Source organism: Chaetodon auriga, chromosome 6 (assembly GCF_051107435.1).
Source record: "Chaetodon auriga isolate fChaAug3 chromosome 6, fChaAug3.hap1, whole genome shotgun sequence".
Taxonomy (NCBI): domain Eukaryota; kingdom Metazoa; phylum Chordata; class Actinopteri; order Chaetodontiformes; family Chaetodontidae; genus Chaetodon; species Chaetodon auriga.
In genome coordinates, this window is record NC_135079.1 from 19,195,937 (window position 1) to 19,220,637 (window position 24,701).

Consider the following 24,701-nt stretch of genomic DNA (forward strand, 5'->3'; position numbering starts at 1 on the left):
TCTGCCTCTACGGCTCTTTAAACCTGAACCGTCCTCTGCCTGCCCCACACCCCTCTCAACTCATGACTAATCCCTGGTTCGACCTTTGATTTTAACTTCAACTTTCTCCCTTGATCCTGCCGTCTGCCCAAGCAGAGAGAGAGCGAGAGAGAGGCGAGAGGGATAAAGTGACTAGTCAGCTTCCTGCTGCTTCTCTCGTCTTGTTCTTTGTTGGCTTTCGGCCCTTTACCCTGGCTCTTTGCTCCCCGCATGTGCACACAGAAATGCACACACGCACATGTTATGATATGCACACTCTACACATGTATATGTGTGTGTGGTTTGATCTGGTTTCCTGGTGGACTCTATTGTGTCGGGGCAGGAAACAGCTAATCCAGTCAGATCCAACCCAGTCAGGGATCTGCTGCTCATATAATCTGACTGGCAGGAGCTCTGCTATGGGGCATAGAAATAAATACAAATCTACCCATCACAGGGGCTGGTTTCTGTGGAGAGGTAGTTACCGTTCCTGTCTCTTATGTTGAACAGAAAATAATTTTAAAGTCTTTATGTGAAATGAGGGGAATGAAGCTGAATGGTAGGCATATAATTGTGGTGTTCATGGGTTGTTAGGATGTCAGTAAAAGCTGAAACATGTGAATTGCTGATGTTGTTTGTCATTTTGTTGAAAATATGACCATATTTTTATTGATTCATTAGCTTTAAAGGTGCAGTGTGTAAGAATTGGCCACCTGTCAAAAGTCATTCCAAACAAATAGGACAGCATATTAGCAGAGGAATCGCTAACTGCTGCTAGCTATAATCATTAGCTTTAGCTACGAGATGCTGTTAACTAATCAGCTCTGTTAGTTGTGCATCTAGGGGCCCTATTAGCTGCCTAGAGACAGGCCAAATTTGATCACTGTCTCGTTAACATTAGGGAATACTATTCTCTAATGCGAATATTCAGTCAAAAAGGATCAATTTACTGCATTGTGGAGTTCAAATTATCCATGAAATGATCACTAAAGGGACAATGTCGATGCTACATGCTATAAAAGCTAACAATTAAAATGAATTGCATGTATACATTATGTAAATAATGTGTGAAACAGGTCAACAGGCCTTTTCACAACAGACATTTTGACATAGCAGGAAATGTTACTAACAACATTAACAACTCCTCTGTTCTGTTCAAGTGAGCCAGCATGAACAATACCAGACCCTGAAACTGAAGCAGCTAAATGGAATTCAGGCATCATTTATTTTATTATTTACACCTGTGCTTTTCTCACTGTGACATGTCAACATGTCCTCTGTGAAAAAGGACTTTATGCGAGTGTATCGGTGCCATTAAAATGGAAAGCCTTCCAGGAGTCAAAAAAACCACGTGCTCTTGATGGGGGCAGAACTTTAACTCACAGTGAAGATATTCAAATAGCTCAAATGACTCATTTAAATATCCTTTCTGAGAAAAACAAACACTTTTCATAATACAATCAGGCCGAAAGTCTTACGGAAAATCACCATTGCCAGTACAAGCAGAGCATCGTGTCCATTAGCATTGAAGGAAAATTCAGAAGGCCGAATTCAAAACTGCACATAAAGAAGGGGATAAAAACATTTTCATTTCCTGTCTGAAGGCTGTGTCGAGCCATTCTTTCTCATACAGCGAGTGTGCGTGGAGACACACACGTGCACACACACCAGATTATGGTTATGGTGCCCAGCGTGAGTTCTATTCATTCTACTTCCTATTTCAGCTTTGTTTGATAATTTCACATGGACCAAAGTCAGCAGCCCACGCAAAACACCCTCTGCACACACACACACACACACACACACACACACACACACACTAGAATAAAGGAACAGCCAGGAGGATATCCCCATTTCTTCCATATCAGAGCTCCTTTGAAAGCTTTGACTCTGAGCTGAATGAGAAGTTTCACTGAAGCCATTCACTTCAATGATCTGCTCTGATCTACTCACAATCAACCATATCTGTCATACATGGCTAGGTCTGAGAGCCAGAGGAGAGGGGGGGGGGGGGGGGTTGGGGGTGGAGGCAGAGAGACAGAAAGAAATAATGCAAGTAAGAAAGAAAGAAAGAAAGAAAGAAAAAAGAAAGATGTGTCAACTCATGCAAATCACTGTGGTATGTTCACGTGCCACTCACACTCTCACACGTACACATGCAGATACACACACACACACACACACACACACACACACACACAGCTGTTAGAAAGTCAACGGCGAGTGGTGGAACACAGGAATGGTCTTTAGTTCTGCCTTTTTCACAACCAGACAGTAATGATATCAATTTACCATGGGCATTACCAGCATGAACACACACACACACACACACACACACACACACACACACACAGAGTGAGTGAGTGATCCCATAGTTAAAGGGTGATTTCATGGGGGTCTGTCTTGAGAAAGGAGAGGAGAGCTAACGTGTAAATCCTTTCCTCTCAGGTCCAGGTGCTTCTCTGCACTACTGCTTGTTGAACTCAAAGGCAACACGTCCATGCAAGTGTCAAACTGTGCTTTTATTTTTGTGTTTCCAACTGACTTAAAACTTGGATTCAATTTCTGTCAGTTTTTTCACGTTAAATGTGTTTTTAATCTTTTCTGCATTGCTTCCAGGGATCTGAGCAGCAATCTGAAACAGAAGCAAAGTATCTGCGTCATGTTCAGGGACACTGTCCTTCACAAACCTGTTCATCGCTACTGACAGTGAGCTGCTGTGATGTGTGTGTCATGCCTTTGTCTTTGCTGGTGCATTCAGACAGCCACTGTGCTGGTGCATTTCTCAGATTGGTGGTGACTGACTGCTTAGTTCACTAACACATCTTATTGTTAATGACATAAATAATTGCACTAATAATACGCCTGTATTTATGTACATCTTGTATTCCAATGCTGTGCTGCTTCTACCCACTGCAGAGTGGTTTTTATCTGCTTTTTTCTACCAACCAAGACATTTCTACATCTTATGTTATGATAGCTACCTGCTGTACAGACTCTGTACAGTTTGAATGACAGTCTCTTATTTGATTATTAATCATGTGACCATTGCCATTGCTGCTGACTCTGTCACAGACGGTTTTGTACTGTAATACTGCAGTTCCATGATTTAACTATAACTACACAGTGTGTACAAGTCACTCACCTTCAGCTGTGCTGCTTTAATGTGTGTGTGTGCGTGTGTGAGATGGAGAGAGAGTGGTGTATGTGTGTGTGTGTGGCCAGTCCTCCCTACATCTCTAATCCCTGTAATAGAGTGAAGATCATGAAAAGCCCTCCCGCCCGTCCAGCCTGCTCCACTTCACCATATGTCCGATATCGCTGCATTCACCCCAAATTATCATTCCCATCATTTACTTAAAACCCCCGACCCCCCCTATCCGCCCCTTCCTCCCATCCATCCATCCATCCATCCATCCATCCATCCATCCATCCATCCATCCGTCTGTGTCGTTTTGTGTTGAGATAATTGTTGCTTTTCTAATCGAACAGAGAGAACAGAATGAAGGGCAATCCTACGTGACCAATTGCATTTTGACATCATTCCCTCATCTCCATTTCTCTCCTCAGAGAGAAGGACGAGAGGAGCACGTAAACAGTCAGTTTTGTTAAACATTCAGAGTCTAATCCACAGCACATTTAGGCAGGTTTAAGTTTGGGTGGCCTTGTTTCCTTAAGAAAGAGCTATTATTGAGTATTGTAGTCTAAGTACTTCAATATCCGTGATTAATGACAAATTTGTGTGTGTGAGAGGGGAAGTGGTGTATTATTTAAAATTGATTTTTTCAATGAAGTGGCAGCTAGTTACAGCAGCTCCGACCATTATTCTTTGTTTAGTGTGTTTTTGTGCTTTTTTCGTTTGTCATGTGCAATTCAACTTAACAGTGGTATTTTTCCCATTGTAACAGTGTTCTTATAGTCTTGTGTATAATGTTCATATATACTGCATGTACACTTGATTTCTATTTTTTATTCTATACCCTTTTTATTGTCTTTTTGATCCTTCTATGTGTCTCTTTTATTCTTTGCTGGCTGTAACAATTAAATTTCCATAGCGTGAGACTGATCTTACCTCATCTTACCTTAAATTCAGAACACAAAAACGAGCAAACACCTGTGCCGTAGTGACTGAATTCATCCACAATAGGTGCAGAATTTAAAAGTAAACTGATATTAACTGACTGTTCTTGTCTGAGTGTTGTAATCTCATTTAATAGAATTTCAGCTTGGTGATATTTTGGTAACTTTTGGCCAAAAAAACCCCACTAATTTGTCGACGACTAATTACACATTTTAACTAAATATCACAACAATATACAACAAATGACTGGCAACTGATTACGTGATTACACCCCCTGTCAGTAAAGTTCAGGTTCCATAGCCCCATCATGGCTGTGTATTATTATTTTATTTTATGTTGATACTAACAGTCTTATAAAAACATTGAGCTGAGTCATGACTGGTAATTTAAGGATGCACGCAACATTAAAGTGACAGGTAATTATTTCTTCATTTCCAGTTCCTCTCACCTTACTTGATTGCAGTTTCATTCTAGCAGTGGATAAAGTGTTGGGTGAATATTATTTAATGATGTTGTATGAAACCTTGGCTGTGTCTGAAACTCAGTATTGAGAAATACATGTTACTGACTCTAAAAAGTAACCCAACTCGAACACACTCACAGTGTTGTGTGACTAACAGGAGGCTAAAATGCTCGTAGTGGATCCTCCAGCCGTTACTTCTACGTTTACTTAAGAACTTCTTCCTTCAGTGAAGTGTCTGAGGGCTTTCTGCTATTTTTAGGTTAAGTGGACAAAACTCAGTGATGGCTGTCACCCAGCGTCCACAGGAGAACGTCACCACTGTAGTATTGCATAATAACATAATGCTGTGTGTGTGTGTGTGTGTGTGTGTGTGTGTGTGTGTGTGTGTGTGTGTATTCGCAGCTCTCCCTTTGCTATAAATATTAAAATTGAATGTTTGTAGGCTGCAGCTGCTTTGGAGTGGTGTTTTATTCTGCTGTTGATCCTGTAAGAGGGTGCACGCTATTTATTTTATGTAGCTAAACACTGTTTGTTGCACACATGTCCATTTCCCTTTTTATTTAATGATGGTCATTTTGTTTTGTCGTCTTTGTCCTCTGGTTAATTTTAGCAGGGCTGTACTGAGTCAGGTAGTGGAAGCATGATGATGTTCTGCTGTTATATACAGTGACACGGTAACGCCTATTCTAACCAAACTACTTTTATTCTAATTCACTTAAAGTTACAATAATTTTATTTGAGAGATATTTTATTTGAAGATTATTGCAGTCCTCTATCCATCCCTGACAAAATATTAATGAGAAAGGAAGAGAAACAGAAGGGTGACTGATGAGGGCTTACCTTGAGTCAGCATCCGTGATCACTGAAGAGGAAGTTGATCATATAAACTTACGACTCAAGACTGTGGACATAAAAACTTAAGGAGAGGTATTAACTACAGCTCTTTAGCAGATTTCCATTAAGAAACACATAATTCCTAAATTAAAATGCTGTTGAGTGTGCTGCTAATGGTGAGCTAAAGCTAAACATGACACTGACAAACCTGACAAATGTTCATCACATGCAGTCACAAGGTGATCCGACTGGGATCAAAATACTGTCCGTTAAAATGAATGTGCGGTGGAGGATTCAGTGTGCTGACGTTCCTCTTTTCACTGATACTGTAGCATTTAGACCCATAATACTGTAAGCTGACAATAACAGCTTTAAAAATGTTAAATTTGATCCGAAAAATAAATCTTGAATAATTACTCAATAACTTCTCCAGTGTTTTTTTCTTTGGTGAATGTAACGCACCTTCGTATGTGCTCTGAACAATGAAAACATCTAAAGTATAAGGTACCTCCCATTGTGCAACTCTTAATTCTTTATTGAGTAAAAGCAAATAAGATAAAAAAAAAAAAAAAACCCTGCAGTGAAACCCGCAGCACCTTATTTCCCTCTCTGTTTGCCTCTGGATTGTGGTTTGATGAAGCCCCGCTAAGCCACACAGAGCTCTATACATACAAGCCTCTGCAGCCAGAGTGGCCGGCTGATTATTCCCCTCAAGTGCCGCCGCTGCAGCAGCACTTTGAAGTCTTACATTCATCCATCTCTTTCTCTTCTCTCCCTCCTCTATCAGTGTCTCTGTCTTGCTTGTGACTAATACCATAATGATGTTAAGAGGCAGAGGAGGAGGGGATTTAAATTAGAGCGCCGTCTTTCTCTCTCATTGTATTTAATGGCTCTTATTGTGAGAGCTGTCAGGCCACAAGGGATCTCTGGAGGAGCGATAGGGCCATTCCTTCTGCCACTTTGAAGAAAGGATGAAGGGAGAAGTGCATCAGGAGAAGGAGTATGGCCAGTGTAAGTGGGGTAAGACCAAAGTACAGAGATGTGAGAGGCAGAAAGAAAGTGCCAGCGATAAGTATCCGGGCTCCTTTCTTGGGTTTTAATTAAAACGCCCTGAGGAATTCTAAACAAGCCTCTTCTTTCTTTCTCTGAGTTCACAGCTTAATGTGTTGGAAAACTCGTCTGGGTTATAATGGGAGAGGGACGAGAGAGGAGTCGAAGAGGAGGATACTGAAAGCAAATGAGAGGCTGTTTACAGATGAAGCCATTCCCATTTGTCATTAATCAATTAACTCATTCATGGTTAATGAAAATACTAATTAACTCCTTGTAAAAAGGCCAGGGGAGGCTTGTGAAGGAGCCATGGCTGGAGAATTGGAGAAGTGCTGGGAGGTCTTTGGTTAAAAAAAAAGAAAAACAATAGTATGAACAATCAGCCTTTTAAAATTCACAGTAGTATAACACATCGCTTTAATACGAAGGTAAGTGAAAACATCTGAAGTGTTTTCTTCTCTTTTTTTCCTCGATTCTCACATCTAAACCATTCCTCTGCAGTCTGCTTCAATCCCACAGAGATGCTGTTTCCTTCCCTTTTTTTTGGGATGAGAGGAACTGTTGGCGGGGCTTTGCAGCAAACTCGTGATTATCTTATCATGAGTGACGGGAGAGAAGATGCCTTATCCACAAATTCATCTTCTCAATGAAGAAAGCAGTGTAGAGCACTGCCGTGTAGATGATTTGGTTCCATCCTGGTCCCCTTAATGTCTTGGACACAGTGGTGAAGACTCACTCGGGGACATGACACCTTGAGATGTTCTCTGATTCCTTCTCTGTTCGGACAAACAAAGTTTAGCTTGAGTTTATCCTCTAGTGGACCGCAGGGTCTGACACTGAGATGACTACATGTGACTGATTGTTCAAACACACAGCTGAAAACTTGGAAGCACTGCACAGACCAGAACACATGTAGCACAAATACACAATGCACACACACCTGCAGCAGTAATGCAACTGACTGCTCCACATTTTCCACCAATAAGTACATGTTTGAGTGCTGAGGAACCTTTTATTAATGTGGCTGCATACTTTACAACTAGAGCCACTGCGCACTGACTGAACGCCAGCCTACCTCATGGTCAAACTTGAACAAATTTTGGATGTATGCATTTGCATTTCTTTAATGTACAATCCTGCGATTACTTTGCAGCAAGACATTTATTTCCAATATGTTCTATGTTCAATATGAGTATGTTTTTATATCAGCTGCAATATTCACTCAATGGATTTTTAAAGGTTATTTTAATCTGTTTTATTTCACACCTGCTCTGTTACTCTTTTTCTCTTCCAGTATCTCCGTGTGTCTCTCTCTCCTCCTCAAACTGTGCTGCTCACTTCTGAGAGGGGAAGTTAGTGGGAGTGGGTAGCAGTGGGATTTAAGCATCCAGGCTGCTTTCAGTAAGAGAGAGAGAGCATAAAAGAGGCAGTGAGGCATGCTGGAGGAGAGGGAGTGATCTGCAGGCTGCTCTACCTGAGAGGAAACACAGGACACACACACACACACACACACACACACACACACACACACACACACACACACACACACCATACCAATGGGCTGTCAAGTGCAGCTGAGAGAGGCTGTGAGTAGGGAAATAACAATGGGCCCCTGGGGATACAGGGTGACCCCTAGGAGTCTATAATTCAGAAAGGGGTTAGTCTATCATTCACACAGTCACACACACTCTCTGAACAGATTCACAGGGGCAAGACAGGCAGTTCATTATCACTGAGGAAAGGCAGAGGGGAGGAGGAGGAGGAGGAGGAGGAGAGAGGAACGAATGGAGGGAGGGAGACGGAAGGAAGGGAAAAGAGAAGGTGTAAATAGATGTTTATAATTAATTAAAACAGCAATATAAGCTTTGATTTCTGCATGAACAACATCAGAAGTAACAAACAATAAGGAGAGCAAAGGTCAGGTCCACGGGGACTACAGATCCCTGAAGACATGTTTAATAGGAAAAGAAAATGTGAAACATCTCTGAGGTGTTTTCGGGGTTCAGTGTCTGTGGATTGGAACTGGAAGACTTCTACTGTATGAACTGCACCAACAGCCAGTCACCAGTAAGAAGACCAAGAAGACTCTACAGCCATATAGTGGCTCTGTGAGGCTCTGCTTGAGCACAGCAGTGCCTTCTGTGGAACGTATTTTACGACCGGTTGTATGCATTTCTCTATACTGATCCTTTTTTTTTTTTTTTCTTAGCAATATGAAGCTCAGTAGTTAGCAACAGTTAATCTAACATCCAAAATGCACTAGTGCAACCAACACCTTACCTAACACCCAAAAAAAACACTGTGAGCATTACAATATGTACCACTACTGTTTTTAAAGTTTTTTTTATTTTTTATTTTTGCATAAATCAAATATCCATTACAACCACAAAAAAGGTACCTCTGTACTGCACAGATTGTACTACATTAAAGCATTTCTTCTAGAGATTAATGAGAAATGGTGCAATACGCTTCAGTAGGCTTTATTTTCCTAAACTTCTTCTTCTGGTGAAGAAAGTGAAGCATTGAGCAGCCAAAGAGCCAGATATTTTGCACAGAAGTTGGTGGAGACCAAAACTGAGCTAAAAGGAGAGTGAGCACTGGACACGCATTAATCAGGTGGACACAAACATGACTGGAAATGAATGCTCATGTTGCTCTGTGTCTGTTTGATGTTTAAATAGGCAGTTGCTTGATAAAGCCATAACAACCTCATAATGCAACATAATATAACATAATTTATGGGGACATTACATAGACTTACATTCATTTCCCGGAGAGTTACCCTAACCATAACCAAAACCACTACTTGCCTAACCCCAACCCTAACAGTGCAAACAGATGAGACAATGTGAGTAATACATGGTATATATACACACACACACACACGCACACACACACACACACACACACACAAAGTATGGTTAAGTGACGATGAGTTGCATGTGTAACACATTACCTACCTACACGCAACAACATATGGTTTCTGGTATGTGAATGCGTGAGTGTTTACATGGTGACTAGTGGCTGTGTGTGCTAGAAGATACCACACAGAGCTGTGACTAAAGGAGCAAAATACAGACATTTCACACACACACATACACCCAGAGACACACACACACACACACAGAGCACTTTTTCACCTCATTAGGCAGAGGGTTGCATGTCTAATCAGGTTTTGTATGGATGGTGCAGGGTCATTATGATCTAATTTACCTTTAGTGGTTATTCAGCTGGGCAGAAAGGGAGGGAAGAGGAAGGAGGAGGAAGACGGGAGGATGGCCCAGATCGGAGTGGAACTTGTGCAGCATGTTTGTTCTTCACACTTATAAGAAAACATAATTTCTGTATAATGCTACATGGAAACAAAAACAAGTCTGTTTAAGGTGCAATATGAACTTGGTCTGTGCAGCAAGTTTAACAAGTGGAATGGGATGTAGACATGCAATGATGCAATCAGCAATTAGATGAGAGTTATTTGTGAAATGTAGTGCAGAAAATAAATGAAATGGACGACTGAAAAGAGATATAGAATGTTGAATGGTGAGAGCTGATTTCAGCAAAAAGCTCTCTTAATCCCATTGTACACCACCTGGCCACCACCAAACAGCAGGCAAGCTTGGTGTTCTTATCGGACATTTCACTATGTTGTGCTGGATTGGGAGAATTTACATGACAGTTTTTACAACTGATCACTCACATTTGTCTATACTGAGGCCAATTTTTTCAAAGCTCTTTACGCAGTTGTTTTTACTGACATGCAGCGCAGCACAACAGTTACTTTCATATCCAAAATGCACTAATGCAACAAAAACACATGATGCATTTCAGAATCAACTCTTTCAGTATGTGTCACGGAAACTAATCAGAAATGTTGCACTATACTCCAACAGGCTTCTTCAACCCATAAACTAATTCCGAGTGCACAAAATGAAACTAAAGTAATTCCAGTAATGTAATGTGAAGCTTTAAATATTTACTATACATAACTGTATAAGATAGCAATACAACAGTGTAGTCAACTGTCCAACGGTGACATTTGATCATGTGGCTGGGGATCATAAACCTTCAACCTCAGTGAGGAACACATTTCCTGTATGGGGTTGAGGAACGGAGAGTAAGGTGGAAGGAAAAGTGACACCATCCTGGAATGGGCTGTAAACCACTCTGTGACTGGCAGACAACGGTGAAACGCCACCTCGTCTTACACAACATTTCCACTGGTCTGGAATCTGCCTCACCTGCCCCTTTCCCTCACTTGGCACGAGTCTTTCATTGAGGTCATCGAGGGATAAAATGACGTGCTCTGTGTCCCACTTTCTTTGGAGTCTGATTGATTTTGAATGTACATTTAACAGTTTTGACCATTATATGTGAATGTACACGTGTAAATATACAGAGGTTTGCTGGTGGCTGAGTTTCAGAGCAAATTCAGCTCCACAGTTTAGGCCAAACTTGTGCCATAAGTATGAACTCAGCATAGAGAAGTGCACGCTAGAAATTGAGAAAAAAAAACTTTGTGTATAAATGAAATCATATTTCCTCTTCTTTATAAATGTCAATGTCATGAAGAGACCAACTGGCCCTTACTTTGGACCCCGGGACCTGGTTAAACTCCAGGCTGTTCTATGGTGCTGGAACATGTATACATGGGGGTCCACTTCCTTTGTTCAAGTGTGTTAAATGGGTTAAAGAGTGGTGTCCAGAAGCAGCAGTGTGTGTCCTGCTCAGCGTGCAGGGATAAAGGCCTCCATATGGTAGTGGTCAGTCAGCTCCAGCACCCAGCCAGGAGGGCTGACCACCTGTCAATCACACAGAGCTCACACAACAATGGGAGGGAGGCAGCCTGAGCCTGCCCACACACACACACACACACACACACACACACACACACACACACACACACACACACACACACGTATTGACAGGCACACAGAGCCAGTAAACCTGTAGATCCATCAGATGCCAATTCTTTGCAGCTAACAATTCACAGCAATGACTCCTTTTTCTGACCATTTCCAGACGTTCCAGACAACCACTATGTGAATTTACCACCAACGGAAAATCTATCTTCAGCAACCAAAGCCGAAGCCAAATGATACCACAGACAGAATCGACAGTCGAACGCCGTCTACCAAAAGAGTATGTAAGTGTAGTAAACAACTCTTAGAATTGCTGGAGCTCTCAAATACTCAATGCAGCGTTATAATGACAATAAAGGACAAGCTTGGACACATCAATCACATCTCTTTAGGAAGGTCTCTTTGTGACTTTCAACAAGCTACAAGAAAAACTCAACCTGCCTACTGTACCTAACACACATTTCAGTTCATTCAGCTAAAAGCAGTTTTGGAAAGACGTATCAAGCTCTGTCAGTCCAACCCGAATCATCCTTCATTACTTGCAAAACTGCAGCCTCTCAACATGAAGACGTTACTTTCTTCTACCTATAAGACCCTTTTTTTTTTTTTTTCAAATAAACACATTAGTGGTTACACAACAACCAGTAAATTGACAGACTTCCTTATTCTCAGTTTAATGATCTAATCTGTTTAATCTGTCAAACAATGCTGAATACAAAGTCCTACATAGAGCACGTCCAGCCAAACATAAACTGCACTTTACGGTAGTCAGTGACTCAAAGCAGCGCTCTTTATGTAATCAAACAGAGAAGACACGCTGGCTGTGTACACACATTCTGGTCAGAGGTCACCAAGAGGCTCTCCCTTAGCGTTCCAAGGACACCGTCCCTCTGTCTACTCTGAGACATGTCGGCCATCACGTCAGATCATTTTATGAGAAGTTCATAATGATCTCTGTACCTCTTTACAGATCACTCTCACATGGATTGATTAACTGCTACGATGCTACAACAGTATTGTGAAACATGACTGCCAGTGATTATCTTTATAGATGAGAGATGTACCGCTAACCCTTTAGCAGTCATGGTATAGGAAATGCAAACCATCTTATTTAGCGTGTTAGCATGCTAACATTTACTGACATCAAATTAGCACGAAACACAATGTGCGGTTGTAGCTGATGGGAATTGAACAAATAGAATTGGGACATGAAGATGGCAGAGGAGTTTTTCACATGTTGGATTCAGTATGAATATTATTATTGATGTCTAGAACACAGCCTCCACAGATGGTTAGCTTGTAGTATAAAAATCTGTTCTTCTCGATGGACTGATATGAGTATCCAGCACTGTCAAGACAAATATCAAATATCACATGCTTTTATCAAAGACTTCAAGAGTATGGTGCATTTTTCTTACATGAGAAAAAACATTAAACATAATTACATAACTAGTTTCGTAGGTCTGGATAACTGGATTTAATTGCTCTATTAATTGTATCACTCGCTGTGACTCCTGAATATGATTTTTGGTTTTTTTTACCGTCTTCCAAACACAACATTAATACATTATCCCATTATAAAGCTAACAGGTGGCAGGTGAGGCACAATTACACACCCAGCAACATATCATGTAGTTGGGATGTTTTTTCAGGTGACTTGATGAATAAAAGTCCAATATTAACTCTCCCTTTAGCTCTGTTTTTTTTGTGGTTTTGTCACTCTGAGCAACCTTTCACATTAGACATTTTGACCCATTGTTGATATAAAAATATTCACGACAACACCTTTAAAAGGCCTGTCCTGTAAAAACACAGTTCTTTGACTTGTCAAATGGAGAAAAAAACATTCAGATTTGAGGCCTGGAAGATGCAGCCATTCAACATCATTTTTACTTCTTAAAGATATCAATGAAACCTTGAGATACTGGTGCACTGAAACACAGACAGCATACTCTAAAAAACGGTCCTCAGTTTTGGGGCAAAACATGCAGAAACACAAATTTGTGACTATAAGAGAGGGAAAAAACTAAATGCTTTGTCATTTGTTTTTTTGCCTCCTGCTCTTCCAAACCACAGCTCAGTCGTCCAGGGAATTCCCAGGAGGAACTTGTGTATGCGTCTCCATTTGCTCCATTCCAAGCACTCGCATTAATCTTTTGTAATAACACTTCAGCTCTCTCACTGGTCTATGCACGCTGGAATTGTGTTTATCTTTTCAAACGCTTAGAGAAGTAATTCAGTGACAATCATTCAGTCAAACTGCAGCTCCACTACAAACGAAAGCCTCTTAATGATGCCATTCTTTTGACGCTGAATTTCAACCATTCGTAATTCTTCGGGAAGCTTTTGGAGCATTTGATTAGGAGATTAGAAAAAAAACAGAAAATTGGCAGAAGAGAAAAATCAGAAAAGCGGCTTTGCAGAGTGTTTACAGATTTCAATTGTGTCCTCTGACGGAGGGCAGGGTGTGTGGTCGAGGTCTTCAAGTGCTACTTCACAGTCACACTCACATGTTTGGCAGGATTGGAGCTCTGATCTGCTTAGATCAGTGGACTGACAAGAAATCTTTTCTGTGGACCCATATTTTAAAGCTGGTGTGTTTTGTAGACTACTAACCTGCATTGAGTTATCAGTCTGTATTATGTCATGTTAGAGGAATTCGAGAAAGCTCGGGCAGCGTGTTGGATCCAGCAGTTAGTAACAGAGCTGTCGGGTTAGAATGAAGGACATCAAGCACTGTTTCCAGAATCATCCTGAGATTTCCACCAGCCTTCCCATGACCCAGCGGCAGCGGGTCCTGACCCAGTGTGTGGTCTGATCGGTTGACCTCAATTTGCACTTCAGATTCACAGCAAAAAAGACATTCAGAGAAAGTCTGTGTTTAGAAAGAAAAGCAGCAATTTCCAAATCCCTCCAATCTGAAATCAGCATCGTAAAATACTGTAGAGTTAGCGAGGTGGAGAGACGACGGGCAGTGAGCGGTCGGTCTGCTGTGAACTTAATAAAAGCCTCTGATCAAGGAGATTAGATGACAGCACCGTTTTTAGTTCAACAGAAGGAAGCAGCTCAATGGGCCAAAATTAAAGTTAGAGTTTAGATCTAGTTTAGATCTGTTTAAACAAGGAGTGGGACCAGTCACACTCTTACTTCATCATCACAAAGCCTGCAGCATTTCAATAATTACTGTCAAAATCCAAGCTCTATTCATATTACTGATTTTCAGAAAATCAATACGGTGGAAAATTCATCACTGTGGATTTTTATGGTCCGAGAGGCTTTTTATGTAGAGCACGTTGAGCTTGTACGTTCAATTTCAACTCAACTGAACTGTCAGTGTGAAAGCCCTGGCACACTGACTTCCACTTTTGAGCCTTCATTACAGCGCCACCAACTGGCCGAGTGTTTCCAGAGAGCACTTCCAGTTATAGCGCTGAATTTAATGATCCTACGTAGTTCCAGCTCACAGCAATTTGAGATTCTGCAGCATAATAATAATAATGATAAGAAAAAACTTAGTGAGAAACAAACACAACAGGGTTCTGCCCCTTTGTAGCTTGACCCAAAAAGGTCAGATCTGTCCATCTATCTGTTTGTCTGTCTGTCTGTCTGTCAGCATTGGAAAGACTTTAGGGGATTTAAATGTCATGTGACCTTATCCAAGTACATAACTTGTTAAACAACATGCCCACCCTTCAGAAAGACAACACAGCGTTTAAAGTGACAGGAAATACACTTGCTCATTGTCTTCATTTTAAATCACTGAAGTTGACTGCTTTTATTTCATTAACCACGAGTCATGAAATGTACATGCTGATACTGAAAAAGCTGCAATGTAAAAATTCATTTGGAAAATAATCAAATCTATTAATTTACATAGTATCAACATTATTTGCATTTCATTTCAGGTGCAGCGTTTGACCACATGAGGGTGCTCTGTGCACACTGACGGAGTGTCTCATATGCACTCAACACATATTTTTTTAATTTCTGTATCTATTTATTTATTTATTGGACTATGTGGTTACAGACATGCAGCAGCCTTCAGTTCTCAGTTATGAAACCATTGGGTAACAGACAATAATCAGCCATACATAATACGTATAGTACATGTTCTGTCTCACTGTATCTCAGGTTCAGCAGCAGTGCCTTGAATAATGTCTCTGATTCTTTGTGTGTCTGCCTGCAGCTCTTCACTGCAAGGGTTCATTTTCAGAGCAGCTTCGTAGTCCTGCAGCCCTGTGAAAACATGTCACAGGTAGATCAGCCGACAGCAGAGGGGAGCTGGACATTTTCACCTGTTCGGCCTCTCAGTCATCATTCTAAAAACAGGCTACACTGATGTCATGTTACTCCACCATTATGTCTTTGAACACTGGGAAAAACGCACTGACGCTTGGTGCTCTATCATTGTGAATGTATAATTAAAAATCAAATGTAAAATTCAGAAGTGTATAATTAATAGTGTAATAAAAAGAGCATTGCTGTTCAAACCTTCTGCATAGAGCTGTAGCTGGCAAAAAGCAGATCCTCGGCGGACATGGGCTCTGGTTCGGGCAGCTGCATTTGCAGCAACTGGTGGAGTCAACAGATCAAGTGCCTGTAGAGAAACATGTTTAATCCAACTTTATATGGATATAAATAAAAGAGGGTCACACTCAGCAGTGTACCATGTAATAAGTTAGCGCAGTCATCTGTCTGTCCATACACAGAAGGTTTCTCAGTGTGTACAAATGCAGGGATACAATCCTTAGGCCAATCACTGTGATTTCACCTAGAATTGAATCAAATAGAACACATCAAACTGTTTCCTGTTGTAAGTTCCAGATTATGGCCTATCCTTGACATCACCTATTTCCTAAAACTGCAAGTCACGACAATAAAACAGCTTTTTTTGGGTGTGATATCATATCTGGCTTGGATTGTGGAGAGAAAGCTGAGGTCCACAGTGATTAGCACAGGTGTTCCACGTCCCGTATTTTTATTACTCGTTATTTGAAAGGTCAGAATGGCTGATAGACTTCACATTGAATTGTAAAGAGTTTAACGTAAAGCAATGATTTACTTTGAGGTTAATCATTTTCAGTTTTGGATGGAATCGCAGGGATAGGTGATTTCATTAACCTATTTACTTGCTTGGCATCTGTAAGTAGAGATTGCATCCCTGCTTTGTACACACTGATGAAGAGCAGATGGTCAAAATGTTTTGTGTATTTCCAGAGAGACGGCTTCTTGAATGGTGCACTGCTGAGTGTGACCCTCTTTTCTTTATATATGGGCACAGATAGTTGGGAGTGCAGTGGAAACCTTACAAACAGAATTAGTATTCCAGCTTTACATGAAGGCTAGAAGAGCTTAATACAGCTTTACTATCAGTCTAATTCACAAAGTGAAGTATGCAGAACTCAGGCCAAAGGTGAGCAGAGGAGAAACTAAACCCAAACTGTTGAGGAGACATTGAAGATGGCACTATGGGTAAATGTTTGTTTATTCAGAGTGGCTTCTGGTTTTGTCACATTGCACACACGGCTGGATTAACTACAGTCTGAAACAGAGAAGCTGAACATTTTAATTATGACGGATTGTGAGAGACTGAACTACCAAACAAAGGACTTAAAATTAGCTCGAGCTCAACCAGCTTCAAGAGAATAATGCTACTTAGAACATTTGAAGAGCGCTAAAGATATGGTTTGTTTCATTCCACACTTCTTTTCCCTCCTAAAACCTGGTGCCTCCAGTACCCACAATGCAATTTGCCCAGGGAGAGGTTCATGAGGAACGAGCCACACAGTTCTGGCAAGCTCACTTTTCTAACTCAACACCTACAGAGTTTTTTCTTGTTTTTCTGTGCCATAGAGCTCCAGTGTTGTCCAGAAATGGTGAATTAAATATATAATGTAAATATTAAAAACACATCAACAAGCTGCATTGCTGGGTGACATGTTCCATTAGGGCCATGAACACACACACTGGGGTCCATCTCACTCAGCATAACGACTACTGAAGATGTGTCAGATTTGATGAAGATTTGATGAATCGTATAGACTCTATAGAGACTGCAGGGGTAGGATTTTAATTTAGGGAGTCCAGTGAGCAGACATGACTTCTACTACCTTTGTCCTAACACAGAATTTCAAGGTATTATAAACAATTATCCCTTGCTGTTATTTGTAAGTTTCAAGACGCCATCGTGCACTGTTTTAATTGAGTGTGTGACATGCAGTGAAGTGCACATGGACACAGATGTAAAGCACAGAGACCGTACAGACCTGAGAGGAATCCTCAATGGCCTTGTGAAGATTTCTTAGCTTCAGATGACACGCAGCCCTGTTCGAATACAGAGCTGGGATCGTTCTGTTCAGTCTGAGAGCCAGATTGTAGGCATTCACTGCACCCAGGTAGTCCCCAGCTGTAAAACACTTGCTGAAGGAAAGGGTCACGTTAGCATCCAGTGGTTCAGAAAAAACATCAGTACTGTTAAGTAGCTTTGAGAGGAGACTTCACTTACTCTCCTTTGTCCTTTAACCAGTCAGCGTTCCGCTCCGTCTCCTTCAGATCCTTCAGCTCGTCAATATCTGCATTTACTGCACGCCTGGCCTCAGCTTGCTTCCGGAGCCACTAGTTGGTTGAAATACACAAAGTGCAATCTTAGTACGAATTCCACTCACAAAGCATATGATGGATAACACTTTGATTAGAGAAATACTATTTTCTGGGAATGTTCTACAACCCTGGCGCTGTGTAAAACGTACGTAAAATTGAAGGTAATCATGACAGCGTAACAATGATCCAGCATGTACAACGCCAGGACCCTGAAACTGTCGTAGGTGCAGTGTGATCAAGCATCAAAGTGAGAGTGGGTCTTTCCACATGATGCTCATTGCTGTACAACAACGAGAGCAGATGTCATAGAGGGGATGGGTAACTCTCACCTCTTCCTCCTCTGGCACTCTTGACTCCCTGAGGGCTGTTGGGAAAACTCGTGGGGTAAATGTGACTTGAATGTTTCCTCCAAGTCTCGGAGCAGGCAGGTCCACCTGTTTTTTCTTGCTCTTTGCTTCACTGTCACCTCTTCGATCTAAACACAGGAATGTGTTCATTAACGTACCAAAACCAAGTAATGCAGGAGCATAATTGATCAGACAGGAAATTACTTACCCAGTTTGACCTTTCCTCCACCTGAACATCCATTTTCCTGCTTCTGTGTCGCAGCTTTCAGCTCGTTTTGATGGTCTCTCTGAGGCTGGAGTTTTAATTGGGCTTCTTCGGCTGCTTTTTCCTTCTGTGTCAGTTGCCACGCTGCCAGCTCTGCAGTGGTTTTCTCTCGCTCACTGTCCTTCATTTTCTGGATGCTGTCTCTTTCCTCTTTTTCAAGCTAAAATCAAGTAAAACACGCCACATATAAGTCCCTCTGGATTTCACAGCAGAATACTGGCCACTTAGTGATGTAATTCATGAGCAGATTGTGGTATTGTTAAATATGTTACCTTCATCATTGTCTCCAGTGCATATTTTTTCTCTGCATGCCGTTTTTCTGCCTTGGATCTGGACTCTGAAGAAACCTTTTCCTGGTATTTCAACAGAGCCCTTTCTCTGACCTCCTTCTTCTTTTCTTTATCATCTGAAACACATTGACTTGTAATGGTAGATTCACTGTATGTACAGGTACATGATACTTTAAATCAAGTCAAGCAGGCATTAAAAAGGACTCAGCACTGTTGCCCTCAGAGCTGAGAGTTTGCTGATCTCAGTCTAACTATTAAGAGGCCTAACCAGGCTTGTCCAATCTACAGCCTGCAGGTCACATGCACCGTGACACCTTTATTTATATGGCCTGTAAGTTACTTTAAATTCAATATATATTTGGCCTACTGACTATATTCAAATTTGGTTGTCATTGTCAACGCTCAGTGTCACTATCACTGTATGTGTAGATTGCTTCGTTGCTCTTTCTATACCAAAGACAACCATGACGGGTGAGTGGAAAGGAATGTCTGCAGGAGAAGAGATGGGCTTGTGTTGCAAATGTAGTGTGCACATGAAATCACTTATTGTGAAACTCTGACTTTTTGAAGGTCACATCAGTGACGGCAGTTCTGCACACAAATGATCTCTCAGGCTTCCCAACGCCAACGTGAAACTCCTCGTTAAGAGAGGGCTCCCACATGTTTTCATAGCCAAAATTTAAAAACCTTAATACATTGTATGTACACTTAAATGCACCTGTACATGAGTCTGACACTGGTTTTCAGGCATGAGGGAAAACAGAACTGATTGTACGATCTTATTTCTTCACTCACACACACACACATACACACACACACACACACACACACACACACACACACACACACACACCTCAGAGGCCATACCTGGTCGCTGACCTCAAACAGTTCTTCTTCAAACACATGCACACACACACTTTATGACCTTATCAGTTCCTGTTGTACGTCTGTAAAACAATGCTGACATAAGCCCGTCAGCTTAAGATAAACGTGTTGCTTCCTTCACTTACCATGACTTTTGACTCGTGCCTCCCACATATTGCTGACATTCAAGCACTTCTGCAAAAGCTTACATCTCACATGTTGGTCATTCTCTTGTTTGGTTTCTACCAAAGTTTGTATGAATCATTAGAGCCATGAAATATTAAATGCACACCTGCCCAGCATTATTCAAAAAGATCAGATTCAACCTCTATTCAATCGACATTTCAGTTAGCCTGAGTATGTGGAGGGAGAGATGGAGCGTGGGGAGAAAAGGGAAAAGCTGAATGTGATAGTAAATGAAATGTCAAGCATAGATACATATTAGAACTATACTACATCAACAGCTGGAGAAAATACATTTGCTGCTATGTAACATTATGTTGAAGGTTATTAACAATTCATTTCATTACACAACACTCTCAAGAATTTTACTTGTTCCATGACTTTTCCCTGTTTTCCATGACGGTGGGAACCCTGTAAAGGTGCCTCTTCAATGAAAAGGCTCATGGCCCTGTGCTGTATGCTTCTTTCTCTGTGTGGCCCCTGGTATGTAAAGTTTGGACAGCTGCTTTATGTGTCTATAATGTGTAGTTTCACATTAGAAATCAACAGGAGGCATGGAGAGCATAAAATATTCTATGTATTAACTTAGAAATTCACAAGATTAGCAGTTTCCTGCCAGCATTCCTCTCTTGGTTTATTTGCAGGAACAGCGTTGCTTTTTGCTTTGTTAAATTCTTCATAGTTCTCCATTATAACTACCTGTTGACTGAGGAGGGCAGCACCCAACTGGCCCATTTTGTGCAAAGTTGACTCGAAATGATCCCCTTTTTTATGGGAATGCACACAAAGCACATGGATGTCTTACACTTAGATAAGAATAACAACATGGCCTATGATTCCATGGTCAGCTCCTGCTCTTACTTGTGGTTATCATCAGGTGCTCCCACACCTGATTGGTCCTCTTTGGTAAACTGATCACTGCTACCCCGCTTCCAACCTTTGCCGTACTTCTGACGTCATCGACGGGCTCAAATAGGAAGGCTTCAAACAGATATGGCGAGAAATTCACCTGTACAGACAAGGAGGCAGGTGATGTGACTGTGTGGAGAGAAACACCAAAGAAACATCTAAATGTGTAATTAGACCATGTTATGTTGCATTCTCCTTCTTTAGTCGTGCACTTCTCTGCGTGTATGACGGTGGACAAAGCCACGTAAAATGGAGTGCGTGATGCCCACAGACACTACGGTAAAAGTCAGCACACCTTTTAACCTTGTCTTTCTTTACCTTGAGGTATTCGTCTGTGCACATGATGTCCACTTTCGCAACTTTGGCTCCTTTTAACGGCACGCTTATGTAAACCGTCGACTCTGTCTGTGTCCACGAGTAGTCTGTCACGAGCAAGGGCATTTTGGGTAAAGCTAACCTTTCAGTGTAAACCTCCTGCTTGCACTCGGACCAGCAGATACGGAGAAGTATCAGTTCTCCAATTACGGTTCAGGACTTACGTAAAAATATTAGCGTAGTCTTGTTAAACACTAATTTCTACAACAAAAGCGAAGAGTCGTCGCAAAATGGTTTTACTGCCGCGTAGCGTTTTGTTACCATGGTGACAACAATCATGCTGCCTTCAGTTTCCCGAAAAAATCAGAACTGCGAGTTGTACTCAATTCCAATAAAATATAATGCGCTAAATACACAGACCTCTTTATGACGCGAGCAGGCAAGTTTAAGGGATGAGATACCCGTTCGGGGTAAAGGTTTGTAAACCCTTTACTCTTTATGTGAAAACAAAACAATGATAGGATATGATTTAACAACGACAACATAGACAACAATAACATAAAAATACTCACTTTTTATTCAGCATTCAAAGTCAGAAGGACATAAGCTTCACATATTAAGACAGGGCATTATGAAGGACAATGGATTTTTAAAGGGATGCAAACCATTTAGAAGATTGTAGTCATAGCAAGTGATAAATTCTATATAAAATAAATATTTCATCACCGAAATAAGTTGCTCTCAAATGTAAAATACACTTAAACAGTTCACAGTTTTCAGTATTACAAGTCATTACAGTCTATCAGAGCTCAAAAAACCGGTGGAATTTAGAAGACATGGAGCTGTTTCAGCAACTAATGCCTCCCTCCTCTTCTTCTTCATCCTTTTCACCCTCATCAATTACTGTCCAGTGAGGAGAGGATGATGAATCCTTTGGTTTCCACAAACTCCTGCGGGAAATATCTGACTTTAGTGATTAAATTGGGGCTGTGTCTGACCATTCCTGTAACGTTAAGAAAAACCGATAATCCCACATTTACACCCTATCATCAAGGCTAGTGAAGCCAGCTGACAAGATGGTAAGGAAGGTCATCTCTCTGGTTGGGCTGGGGGATGAGGGACAAGATCCAATGCAACCTGGAAAACCCCTCTCACCCTCTCTACAATGGGCAGCTCATTCAGCCACTGGATCTTCCCACTGAGCTGAACTTCTGTCAATGAGGGGTGTGAGGCCTTTCTGCTGGTTTTGACACTTTCTGTCACAGTTGGGATTGTAGAGCCACATTCAGCTCAAAATGCTTGAAAACTGGAGATCAATAGGACAGAGATGTGGACTGGTGTTAGTGGGACAGAGAGACTGCTTGTAAGTGCACAGGTTGGAGGGCACAGGGGTGGGGCACCACCTCACAGCACAGGGGCCCTCCAGGGAACAGTCCCGGCCCTCCTTGTGTATCATATCTTGCATCTTTCTCACTGATGCATCTTAGTGTAACACTATCCCCTTCACTGCTCTGACACTGTATGTATGATCATATTTAATCATATTATACATTAGTCTGGCATACCTTACTAGATTTGCTGACTTTGCTGCTACTGATCACATCACACCACCATCACTTTGTAATTTTGTCTTCAGTTGTTCTTGTATAGTTTCTGTTTTTATTTCTATTCTTATTTCAGTCATATATACCTCTTATTACTCTCATTTTGTACCTTTTCTATATGAAGTACTTATTTCTGTCCTTGTTCTGCTGCAACTACTGAACGTCTACTCTGAGGATCAATAAATGCTTATCTTATATCTAAATATAGATCAGCAACACGGTATGTGAATTGAACCCTTTGGAAACCTGTTTTCCTGAAGGAGAAGATGAATATGGAAAACTTTAAATTCTACTGTAAAATTAGACCTAAATTTGAAAAATAAAATAGTGCCCAACAAATACACTATGTCCTCCTTTTTGAGTGAGGTTTGCTAACAAATGGTGCTCAGCTGTTTTAGGAAATTACTGAATGTTTTTCAGCGTTGGTGACTCTGTGGTTTGCAATGTCAATCTGCTGTTCCTAATAACTCAGTGATCTTTTCATACGTTTCCACTTAACCTGCAAGACACTCCCACAACTTCATTCATTGACACAAAATGTTCAACAGATAAGTTAAAGCCTGCAGCGAAATGTAGTTGTTTTTTCATGAACTTTCAACCATTTCTCATGGTGTTTCCCAGTGGATGGAATTTGCTCAGGTGCCATCTCAGTATCATCTCCATGACACGTGAACGAAAGGTTTACATAACACTGTATCACTAAACCTCACATTAACTAATAAAACTTCAACACAATCAACTCTTTAATTCTGACTTTGACCTGGCAATCAAATTCAAAGATACTTTATCAGAGTGATTCAGGGATAAAAGCAAGGCCAGAGATAGTATGACAACAGCCAACGTGGTATTATATGTACTGTCTAGTCACACTAACTTACTGGATTCTATTGTAAACTCTGATATCATATCATGTCCTCCCAATAACAACTTGTAAAAGTACTGAAACCCTCTGAAGGGTTGAACATACTGCTCTTGATCACCTTTTCAAAATGCACCTCCCAGTTATGTGATTTGAGATAAACCTTTACATGCTGGTGATATGTGTACCTGTGTATTCTTAGCTTAACGGCACAAATAGCATTTCCACATGTTTCTCACATCTAAGGACATGCTGCAGTTTTTAACAAGTAGGTCCAGTCTGTTTCTCACAATAGCCATATATTATCTAGGTCTTTGGGTGTTAAATGCTAGGGTGAAGAAGGCAGACTCCAGTTATCACAAGCACATGTAAAAGGGGATGAGAATAACATCTACAGCAAGTCAAATGTGACTTTTTGAAAATGCCCTTCAACAGATTATAAAATGTACAACATGAATAATCTTTATGCTAACATGTTTTGGCAGTAGTATGCAGTATTTTAGAGGCAATGCAGAATAAGGCATCCTAATACAGAGAAAAGTTGTGAGGCTGTGGAAAGACAGCCATTATTTTCTATACTGACACATCAGACTGTGTTATCATGCTCACAGAAATTCCTGTAACCTAAAGAAATCAAAAAAGACAAAGTGAAATTGATTTTGCCCATTATTATGAGTCTTTTCGTTATGTATTTAGTTCTTTGGTTTAACCCTAATTTCTTTTTTTAGCCTTTTTATTGTAACCATGGTTACCTGTCATGTAACATACGATAATCACTGTTTTTTGGTCTGCATGCTTGCTTATTTGAATCTGTGTCAACTTTTTGGACCGCTTGCTGAAAACACAACATTGACATACTATCACCTTATAGAGTCAACATGGTGAACTTGTTCGCAAACAGTTGGCTATTTATAAACCCAGCAGATACAAAGCGCCATTAGCATTCATTTGAGGTTGTCTTCAGTGACTTTGTTATGATGAAGTGACCCCTCTCACAGTACACAAAACCACTTGATGCACTGGTAATGTAAACCTTTAATCACATTTTGTCATATTTTTTCTGTGTGAATAAATACTGCAAACATATTTTGAAGAAGAAGAAGAAGAAGAATCGGGGGAGACATTCCCCTTTATTGTCACACAACATGCACACATGCGGG

General features: G+C 40.9%; 1 protein-coding gene across 1 annotated transcript; it reads right to left on the reverse strand.

The window, feature by feature from the left end:
• Window positions 1-15,058: 15,058 nt before the first annotated feature.
• On the reverse strand, window positions 15,059-21,402 carry dnaaf4 (dynein axonemal assembly factor 4). The gene is made up of 9 exons (XM_076733729.1): window positions 21,082-21,402; window positions 20,716-20,863; window positions 18,790-18,923; window positions 18,461-18,677; window positions 18,235-18,380; window positions 17,811-17,920; window positions 17,572-17,725; window positions 15,797-15,902; window positions 15,059-15,541 (listed from the first exon to the last, which is right to left on the reverse strand). Exons 1-9 carry the CDS (start codon window positions 21,202-21,204, stop codon window positions 15,423-15,425), a joined length of 1,257 nt encoding a protein of 418 aa, XP_076589844.1. The 5' UTR covers window positions 21,205-21,402; the 3' UTR covers window positions 15,059-15,422.
• Between the last annotated feature and the right edge of the window lie 3,299 nt (window positions 21,403-24,701).

What these genes read in the sequence shown, in the direction of transcription:
- dnaaf4 (XM_076733729.1), bottom strand. Translation starts at nt 21,204, where the DNA reads ATGCCCTTGCTCGTGACAGACTACTCGTGGACACAGACAGAGTCGACG. An exon ending in GCACAGACGAATACCTCAAG is followed by an intron (nt 20,864 to 21,081) that starts GTAAAGAAAGAC and finishes TTGTCTGTACAG; the next exon opens with GTGAATTTCTCGCCATATCT. An exon ending in GCTACAGCTCTATGCAGAAG is followed by an intron (nt 15,542 to 15,796) that starts GTTTGAACAGCA and finishes ATGTTTTCACAG; the next exon opens with GGCTGCAGGACTACGAAGCT.